The sequence below is a fragment of the Sesamum indicum genome, linkage group LG1 (assembly GCF_000512975.1).
Source record: "Sesamum indicum cultivar Zhongzhi No. 13 linkage group LG1, S_indicum_v1.0, whole genome shotgun sequence".
NCBI classification, from domain to species: domain Eukaryota; kingdom Viridiplantae; phylum Streptophyta; class Magnoliopsida; order Lamiales; family Pedaliaceae; genus Sesamum; species Sesamum indicum.
The window spans coordinates 16,762,030-16,772,432 of record NC_026145.1 but is presented as its reverse complement, the minus strand read 5'-3'; the positions used below and the strand labels follow the sequence as shown (position 1 = coordinate 16,772,432).

The following is a 10,403-nucleotide window of genomic DNA, read 5'->3' as shown; positions in this document are numbered from 1 at the left end:
TTATATTCCTCCATTTCACTAAAACCAGGGATTTCTTGCACTTTCCACCTGCCATTTTTCCATGTTTGGCAAGCTGATTTATTCCCAATATCAAATCAATTGTCCTTTGGCCCCAAACAATTTAATACGAACAAATCAGCATTCACTATTGTTCATAACTGCAACTACTGCGGGGTAAAAACAGTTTTCAGAAAAACTGATCACTGACACAAACAACAAATATTGAAAGAAAAAGGGAGTTTGGAATTAGTGAACTTTCTCAACTGTGCGTTGACAGGTGGTACTTTTGCTTCTTTTTTTTCTTTTTTTATTTGTGATTGAGACTTTCAGTTTCTTGATTCAAGAAAAGGGATTTGCAGAAACAGTTGGAGTTGGGTAGTAAGAATCTGTAAGCAGTAGTATCATAATCTCAATTGCAAGAATGCGAAATGGGGCTGTAATAATCAGGAAACTGAAACATAATTCTCTGTGGTTAATGAAAAATCTTGCTAGATTGATAATATGTTGCAGTAACATAACATAATCCTAAACCTGTTTGACGAATTGTCTGTAGAGTTTGGTCCGTTGTTTCAGTAATCTAATTCAGTGCCTCAGATCCACGGGATAAGCAAAAGAGCAAAACTTTACCTCTAAATCAGTTATCTTTTTGTGCCCAAAAAATGTAAAGCAACTCTGATCATCGTCATCATGATTGGTTGATGGGTTGGACGAATTCTGCATCAGATACCGCGGAAACCGCAATTTGGCTGGTATCATCATCATCAGTCGGAGCGGGGAGATTCAGATCTATCTTAAGAGTTTCACCGGTTCTTGAATCTTGTTTAACTGGTCTAATGGTGCTAACACTTGCTGAAATTGCTCCTGCGCCGAGAAAATGTGATCTCTTGTGACCCCCAAGAGCCTGTCCTGATGAGAAAATCCTGTGACAAAAAGGGCACTCGTGTATCTTCTCCTCCACCACCGCCTTCGAACCACCAATTTTCTCCACCACTTGCGGCGGTGCATCCACGGCGGTGTTGGGCTTGATCTTCTTGTGGCTTGCCCTGTGCCCACCAAGAGCCTGATAAGACCTGAACAACTTATTACATGCCTCACATCTATACTTCCCTCTAACTTTAGTCTTTATCACCTTCACCTGCACGCCTGAATCTTCAGAGTAATCATTTTCAAATTTGCCTTCTTCCTCCTCGTCTTGGTATTCTTTTTCTTCCCTTCTCCACTTGTCCCTGGACAGCATTATAAGGCAGTGAGCAACATGTTCTTCAGGAGTGGTGTCGGAAATCGAACTCAATGGTTCAGGCTCCACCAATGATGAGTACTCATGATGATTGTTCTTGCTCTTCCTTTCTATCTCAAACTTTGATTTCTTCACCGGGAAAAACGCACTATTCATGCTAAACCCGTCAAAACCCGAATTTCTTGATTTCCTAACCCGTTTGGATCTCCTGCAAACCGTGTCCTTCTTCGACGACTCTGTTTCACTCTCCCTGTCCTGAAGCACCACAGAAGAAAACTCGTGATCCACCAAAAGCGTACTCTTTCTGGGATTCTCCCTCAACTCATAACTCAACAGCGCTTTCTTCAATTCCCCACTCTCTTCCTCTTCCTCCTCCTCCTCCTCCTCCACCTCTTCCTCTTCCTCTTCCTCCGACGATGATGTTGAAGAATACGAACGAAGTGATTGAAAATCATCAAAAGGCTGCTGCTCTTCCTCCATTTTTGCTGCATAGAACTTCATCATGTGAGATCTCATGTGCCCACCTAAAGCTCTCCCATTAGCAAAGTTTCTGAAACAGAGCTTGCATCTGTGTCTCTTCTCCATCACACACACACACAAACAGAGATGCAAGAGCAGAAAAAGAAAAAAAAAAAAGGTCTCTCCTTTTTCACACAGTAAGTGTGTTAATGTGTGTCTTGGAAGGAGTTGTGTGAAGAGAGGTTTGGAGTTCCTTTTGCCCTCTGATTTTGCACACAAAGTACAGAGTGTGTGGAAGCTAAAAGGAGTAGGTGACAAGCATTCCTCCACCCAGGGAATATATATATGAAATGGTGAACCCTGTGTGTCTCTGTGTGTATTTGTGTGTACACAATATATATATATATATATATATTTTCTCTAAAGAATTGTTATAGAAACAAGATTCTGAATTATATTTGAAGTTATATTTCCTGTAAAAACGGCAAAAGACAATTAATATGAGAAAACTAATTAAAGCACAGTGGTTCAAAGGCAGACACAAACATGTAACATGCGAAGCTTTGCATTAAATTCCCCTCCTTTCTTTTTTATTTCCTTAAAAGCCCTTGACTTTCTCTGCATTTCTTTCCTTTTTTTTTTAAATATAAAGGAAAGTGGAATCAATTACTGTACAATCTTGTGGTAATAGGAGGTCAATTATGTTAAATAATACAGGGGTACTCTTGGAATTAATGGGAGGTTACCAGAATAATAAACCTGATTTTTGCAAGAATAAATAATCAATCCATTAATTAAACCATCCTTGACTTAAAGAAAGTAATTGTTTCTACTACCCATCTCAACACAAAATTCCAAAAAAAAAAAAAAAAAACCCAAAAAAACAAGTAAATGTGATTGACCTTAAAACTAGATTAATTAGTATTAATCACTTAATCAGATTGGAAATTTTCAGATTCTGTGGTGCCAAGAATATTAAGTAGATGGAATTTGGGCATGCCGGCTTGACCGAAAGTGGGATTATGCATTTAATTAATTAATTAATAAAATGGAGTAGTGAGTATCTATCTATATTTATATAATTTAAATTTTGGTTTTTTCAGAAGGTTGCGCTTTAATTTTGGATCTTTGGTTGAAATATTGGATGGGAAAATGGGATTGGGAGGAATGTAACTTCCCTTCCTTGGAGAATGGAGTTTTGTAGGAAAGTTAATGCCGTTTTGTTAGGGCAAAATGGTGGACCTAGTCCCTTTCATTTGCACCCCTTCTTTTCTAACATCACATTAACCTTTTTATTCAACCTACGCATCTTCATTTCTTTTTTAATTAATATACCAAAATTTAATTTATTTTTTATTAATACCATAAAAAATGTTATCTGCAACTCTATGGAAAGAAATGATATTAGTGATAAATGAAATTATCGCTAATTACATGTAGTAAAGTATAATAATTTTTATAATTTTATTAGTGATAAGATTTCGACAAAATTTCTCATTAGTAACTAATGACAAAAATTACACATAAATTTATTATTATAAATAATTGATGATACATATACAATATTTTACAGAGATGTAGCTATTATCCAAGGGGTGAATCAGTCAATATAGCTCCATGCATTAAGATGTAAATCGGACCTAAACTACTTTTTATGGTTAAGGCCCAACTGTCTTTTGAAATAATTGATTTTAAAAAAAGTGATTATAGTGTTAGGACCCAAAATTGTAATAATTAATTATATAACTACAGATTTTAGAATTAACCTCATTTCAAGTAGTTTTGGTAGAATTTAATAGGAAATTATACGAAATAATTACGGTGGGACTAAATGGTATCAGAACATAAATCATCTGTTTATCACCACAAGCAGGTTTGTGCTTAAATCAATTTGATCTTTTAACCTATGTTATGAGAAGGCACAGTTTCTCTAATTTGACTTACCATTACGACAAAGTCATTATATCCGTACCGTTAATTATTAATAATAACACTTTAGACATAATTTTTGTTGCCACTCAATTTTTTAAAAATCATATTATGATAAAAACAAAGTTTTTGTCCTTGAAAATACCTAAAATTAGTAATAATCTTATAATCAGACTATATTTATCAGTAACATCATATTTTTTTGTAGTGACATATACTTATGTTTTATATTGTATTTAATTTGAAAACCCAAAAAGATATTGATACATACATCTAATTAAGATGTACCAATTTATTTAAAAAAGAGTGAAATAATACATATTCTTTGTGGAATATGGGGGTGTGGTTTAATTAGTACTAAAAGTTCGTCAGCCACATGTACACTATGTCTGTAATTAAGGAGCTTATTATGTTTAATTTTGTGAATCGTTTGTTTTTTTGTTGTTGAATTTGATTTGCATTTTTAATATTGAATTAACAATTATAAAGAAAATTGTGAGGGAGGCTGAGATCTTCGTTCATCAGTTTGCTTTTCTCTTTCACTTTCCCTCATCAAATTCGAGCAAAACTGAAAAGCGTTGAACCAAACCACAAATAGGATTTATTCCTCAAAGGCTTTAGTTTAGTAGTTGCCATCTCTTTTTCCTTAAAGAGAACAAAAATAAATACTGATTAATATTTATCATTTTTATTATAGTATATCATTCATTATATTATTTAAATTCAAAGACTGACTAATTAAATATATCAATAATTCAAATGAAAAAAAAAAAAAAGACAATACGCTAATTTTGAATTACACCAAAACCCGTCTAAAAATTTACCATTCACACCTGACCCGAGAATTTTTGGAGGGGTTGTAAGTAAATGTAATTTAGCATTTTCGAAGAGGTCTAAATGTAATTAACCTTAACAATTATCGCAACTGCCATTGTTGCTCAATGGAATTAATTTTAATTTTCTATTTTTAAATTGAAAAAGAAAAACAAAATCTTAAGCACATAGAAAATTGTATAGTATGCTGAGTATTTTAGTGTGATAATTCGTCTGTATAAATGCCGGGTTATGCAATAAAATTACGTACTATGTATTTTCATCTGAAAAACTCATTTAGTTTAAGCATATGTTATGTCTAACCTTCTTGTGGAAATTAAGACATGATTCCATGTGTAATGAAAATGGACCTGAATTTGTTCTGATTAATCATTGTGTCACTGACTGGTAATTTCAGTTGAATTGATGCAACTAAGGGTCCACTTCTTCCCCAGCTACCTATTGCATCTTTTATTTTTATTTTTTTTCTTTGACTTGAGAATTCTGCATCTACAGTTTTAGGGTCTACTGAGTTTAAAGTGTTATTGACCTAACCGACGTGATTAATCATTCAATCCAAATTAGGCCTCCTCCCAAATTGACCGTATTTATTAGTCTGCATTCGGAGCGAAAATTTGAGAATTAGACAGTCAATTTCATAATATCAATATTTCCTGAGTTTATTTGCATAATTTTAAGTTACAATTAATTTAAATTACTATCTCAAATATCACCCGATACTTTTTTTTTACCTTATTAACAATGAAATTAATAAATTATCATAAATTCACGCACATTAATATTCATTCACACATGCATGCGACCCATAATTTCAAATTTGTTTATGAGACTTCTGTTTTATTCGTGAAATCAGAATCTCATTATTGAAAATATGTGTAAATTTTGTCAAGTTAAGCATGAACTAATTAATTTAATATAATCAAACCAAATTCTCGAGAAACAACTTTTCTTAAATTTTAATCTAGAAGCTCAAAGAAACGATCCGGGTTCTCGGATCATTCTCTGAAATGGGGGGAAATATATATAGGAAGAAAAGAAATAAATAAAGAAAGTCAATGGACCCGTTTTTCGTTGGGTAGTAAGAGTATACCATTATTGATTCCATAAAGACATTTTTAAGGTCGTAAGAAATTGAAGTCTCCTTTCTAATATTGTCTACACATTTATTGATTCATCAATCATCTTCGTTGACTATATATGTCTCTACGTGTCCACTACATGTCTTCGCCCTCCGTTTCGTATTGGACAGTTTTTATATCTTTCACTTTGATTTTTCATGAAGAAAGAAGAATGGGTATTCAATTGAATGAGCCGACCAGCAGGAGAAGTTGAGAGTTGGTTGCTTAAGTTTTTGGGTTTAAGACATTAATTATTATTTTCTTTTCATTTTTGGGAGAGGTCGAGAGATTTAAATATGACATTATAAGCAATAATTAATAGGTTTCAGTCGTAATAAATGATGGACCGTATAAGAGAATTTGGTCGTAAACATTACAACATTCAAGTGGAGAAGAAGCTCAGCAGCGAAGCAATAGAAATTAAAAGAATAGTAGAAGAACAGTTTCTAATATTTTGAGAGCTCAAAATTGAAGGAAATTATTTTATTGCTGAATGAATTCTCATAATAGAGTTTACAAGTATTTATAGAAAGGATCATAACTTGGTAAAACATGGCTGAAATGAGCTAAATTTTAGACCATATCATAAATCTATGAAACTCGGTCCAAAGTGAATTGAAACATCAAAAAATTCAATGAAACATTCGGACAGTAATCAAAGATGGAATTTCGCTATGATCAAAATGATAAGAAGACCGTTCTATAACTCTTTATTGATCAAAAGTTATGGCTGCTTGAAATTCCACTTTCACCGTCAGACCACACAATTAAAAGCACTCTATATATACTTCCGATTTCCATCTATCTAAACCTCACAAACTATAGAAATAACATAGAAAATTTGAGGACATCCTATTTATCATTTATTGATTTTTTTTGTAATTATATAAAAAAAATATCAATATCTGATGAATTAAATTATGCTGAAATACTAAAATTAACTCGAAAATTCAATATTAATTGAACTCTCCATTATTATTTGAAAAATATTATTTCAAATAGTAGTATTTCGTACCCATTTTCTTAAATATACCTTTTTTTTTAACTAATTTTCTCACCCCCCAAAATAAAAAGAAAAGATCGTCTCAAGAAGAAAAAAAGAAAGACAGAGAGAGAAGGTTGACTCCAGAAAAAGAAAAAAAAGACGTGGAAACAAGTGATATATGAGGTCATATGATCAGCTTGTGAAAACAAAAAGACCTACATTAATTAAATGATGTTTCATTGTATCTTGTACATTCTCAAGATAGACAATATTACTAATGTAGTTTCTTGAAGCTTTACAGTGTATGGATTACAAAAGTATACATTAATTTCTTTGTATCTGTACGCGGGGGGGTTTTCCTCATCAAAATCTATATGTTATGCATCACCAGCAGTTTCAGTTGTAGACCCAATTCCTACTTGTAACCACTGAGAGGAAGCAGTACCACTTGTGTCCATCTCCTTCAGGTCATTCAAGTCACTCAATTTCGCTAACTTCAATTTACTGTCTGCTTCGTCCTCCACGTAGTTATTGCTGTCGCTCGCCTTCTTAGTACTCACGACGTTGTTGCTATTGTTCTTCTTCCCACTACTTTTGTTAATGTTGTTGTTTTCGTTTTCGTTTTTTAGTTGGAACTGTTGGGAGTGGCAATGCGGGCCGCTGTTGTTGTCTCGGTTGTCCCTTCCGATCCACGGTTGTAGATGCATGTCCGTGGATACCTCGAAGCTCAAGGGGTTGCGTGGGTCCCGCCTCACTCCCGACATGTGGGCCCAAGCCGGAACGTTGAGGTCCAGCTTATCGGATGCATCGGTGTTGGGTTTATGTTGCTGTTGCTGTTGCTGTTGTTGATGATTATTGGTTGCGGGTTCCATGTTGTTGGTGTCTTGCAAGTGGAACTTGGGTAAAGATGATGATGTGTCTGGTGCATTGGAGGTGATCCAATGGCATCTCTTGTGCCCACCAAGGGCTTGACCCGAAGTGAAGACCCGGTGGCAAATGGAGCATTCATGGACCTTGGATTTCCTCCTTGCAGCTCCCACCAATGCTGCAGGCCCCTGTTCAAATTGTAGAGATGAGGCTGATTTTGATGGCAAGAATTCTTCATTGTTTGTGATCACATCATCCTCGGCTGCTAAGTTACTGTTCTCATCTACTTGATCTTGTTTGGCTGCGTAGCAACCTTTGACCTTCTTGTGACTTGCTCTGTGCCCCCCCAATGCTTGGTGGGAATTAAACACTTTCTTGCATGCTTTGCACTCAAACAACCCTCTCGGGCTGGAAACTCCCTTTGCCTTCTGATCAAAGGCTGCCCTATTTGTTGTTTGCCCGAGAAATGTCGTAGGGTGCCGCCGTTCCTCCTCTCGGCTGGCAGAGGCGCAGGACTCCTCCGGCTCAACGGCCACTGGTGGATCCACCCTCGTGTTAGCTAATTGCACCAGGCATCTAGCAAGAAGGAGATCATCTTCCTCACTTGGTGGATAGTGCGAACTAAGACACCCCACTTTTGATCGCAACGACCGTTTCCTTTTCGACCACCCCCCTCCACGTCGTCCACCACCATCGTCCTCACCATCGGACTGGTCAGGTGAGGAGACGAGGGACTCAGAGGCGTCATCCGAACTGCACTTGCCATGCTCGAGAAATGATTTCCAAGACACAAACTCCTTGCCACAATTCTCACAAGTCCTACAACTCTTTAGCCGATTAGGATTTGTCCTCAATTGGTACATTCTCTTGTTACTAGTCCTCTCCCCAAGCTTATCCTCCCAATCACTAGCGGGATCGTCGTCCTCGAGGTTCCCATTTTCGTCCCCAATGCCGTGAGCCCTCATGTGGCCGCCAAGCGCTCGGCCGCACATAAAACCCTTCTTGCATACTCTACAATAGTGCTTGAAATTAGGCTGTTGGTCCTCAATGCAAGCCATGGATCCGACAATGGTACGTAACTAGAGGAAGAAGGAAAAGAAGAGATGCGGTGTTTGAATAATTAAAAGAGAAAGGGAGGGAGAGTTAGTTCTTGTAGTAGAAGTTGTTGTGAGGGTGTATGGTGAAAAGAATGTCACTCCTAGTTTTCAGTTGGAGCAACTGTTTGTGGATGGGAGAAAAATAGGAGTGTAAGTGGAGAGTGTGTGACAAGTGGAAGGAGGGGCGGTGAGAGAGAGAGAGAGAGACTTTTTCTAGTGGTGGCGCCGCCACTCAATCAGCGGCGGGGAGTGGTGGTGCATGGATAAAAATAAAAATTAGTATAGGCATGCAGTTGTGGAGTGGACTGAGGAGTAGTTTTCTCTCCGCCGTCCAGTGGAGTGAAGAGAGAGTGGCTCTAACGTAACTTCCAAACTAATTTTTCACATGTCTTTCAACTCTAAGCCAAGAAAACAAGCCTATATATGCCACTCCATGTTTGTCGGATGTAATAACCCTCCTTTTCCGCTATTTATTTGCATAATTCGTTCTGTGCTACAATGTATATCATCTTTTTAGTTTTGGCCCCTAAATATAATTTTGGAATAGTTTGGACCCTCTAAAGTAAAATTACTCCTAAAAATATATAATTGTCTACTTTGATGATAACTATTATATTAATTACTGTGATTTATTATAGTTATTAAATAACTAATATCAAATATTGTTATAATTGTTGTCAATGAAGCCTTCCTTATTAGTGTGGATGACGCTTCACACCAATATTGTGAATTCGAATTTCAAGAATATAGTTGTATATGTAATTTTTATGGTTCATTGATTTTTTTCCTCATTTTAATTTGTATATTTGAACGTATTAAATGATATAATAAATCAAATGTTATAAAAATATTATTTCAATTGTTAAGAATTAAATTCATGACATGCTGGACTAAAACTACTATTCGACGGAGAATATCTAATAGGAATATCCTGTTTCAAGTGGTGAGTCCGCTGGGAAGGCGTAACAGAAATCCGCCCTTGCGTGGGGAGTGATTTCTAAGATTGTATCTATTCTGCAACCATTAAAGAAAAGGATAAATTATTATTTATCTATATGTGATTAGGAGAAATAGGCAAATTTTTACTTATTCCTCGTCTACCTCTCAAGCGAATGTTTAAAAAAAGTGCAATGTACCTTCTCTTCGCGCGCCGCCAGCTCTGCTGCCTCCCCCTTTTTTCTGTAGTTTTTCTAGGATTAAAGGCAATTTTGGTCTTATAATTATACCCATTTTTTAGTTTAGTCCTTAATTTTTTAGGGTTCCAAAATGATCCTTTAATTTTTTTGATTGCTCAATTTTGGTCTTTCATTCTCCGGAATTTCTCTAAACTTGTCGAAAAATGCCACCTAAATCTGACGTGGCATTTTAAATTAGAAGAATTAATTTTATTGATTAATTATACATGATATGACAATTACATGACTTTAATTATAAATTTAATAAAATATGACGTGGCATTAATTACCATATCCATATTAGGGGACTTTATATATATACACAATTATATTATATATAAATACATATATAAATATATACAAATTAGGTGGCAATGGCCAATGGTTGCCTCATTGGTGAAGGCGACCATCGCCGCCCAACCTCTGGATGAGGGCGAGGTCGCCCAGACTATTTTGAGTGATCTCGGCATTGCTCGTCGCCCAGAAAAAGTGGGCGTCATCGTCACCCAATGGCGATGGTGGAACCCCTTTTTTCTTTGGGCGACTATCGTCGTTGACCATAGGTTGGCAACGATGATCGCCGTTGCACCATTGCTATCAATATATATATATATGTGTGTGTAATAACGTGGACGGGCTTAAGAATATCTGAAATAATCATAATTTTTGTTCTACACAATTAGGAAATAAGAATAATTTATT

At 35.8% G+C, this 10,403-nt stretch overlaps 2 protein-coding genes across 2 annotated transcripts; both read right to left on the bottom strand.

Annotated features, from left to right (window-relative positions):
- Nucleotides 430-2,041, bottom strand: LOC105170946 (zinc finger protein ZAT4). Its single transcript, XM_011091901.2, has one exon. The coding sequence runs from the start codon at nt 1,820-1,822 to the stop codon at nt 686-688; it is 1,137 nt and encodes a 378-aa protein (XP_011090203.1). The 5' UTR covers nt 1,823-2,041; the 3' UTR covers nt 430-685.
- On the bottom strand, nt 6,656-8,531 carry LOC105170939. The gene has a single exon (XM_011091887.2). The coding sequence runs from the start codon at nt 8,485-8,487 to the stop codon at nt 6,940-6,942; it is 1,548 nt and encodes a 515-aa protein (XP_011090189.1). The 5' UTR covers nt 8,488-8,531; the 3' UTR covers nt 6,656-6,939.

Coding starts and splice junctions, on each gene's coding strand:
- LOC105170946 (XM_011091901.2), bottom strand. CDS start 1,822: ATGGAGAAGAGACACAGATGCAAGCTCTGTTTCAGAAACTTTGCTAAT.
- LOC105170939 (XM_011091887.2), bottom strand. CDS start 8,487: ATGGCTTGCATTGAGGACCAACAGCCTAATTTCAAGCACTATTGTAGA.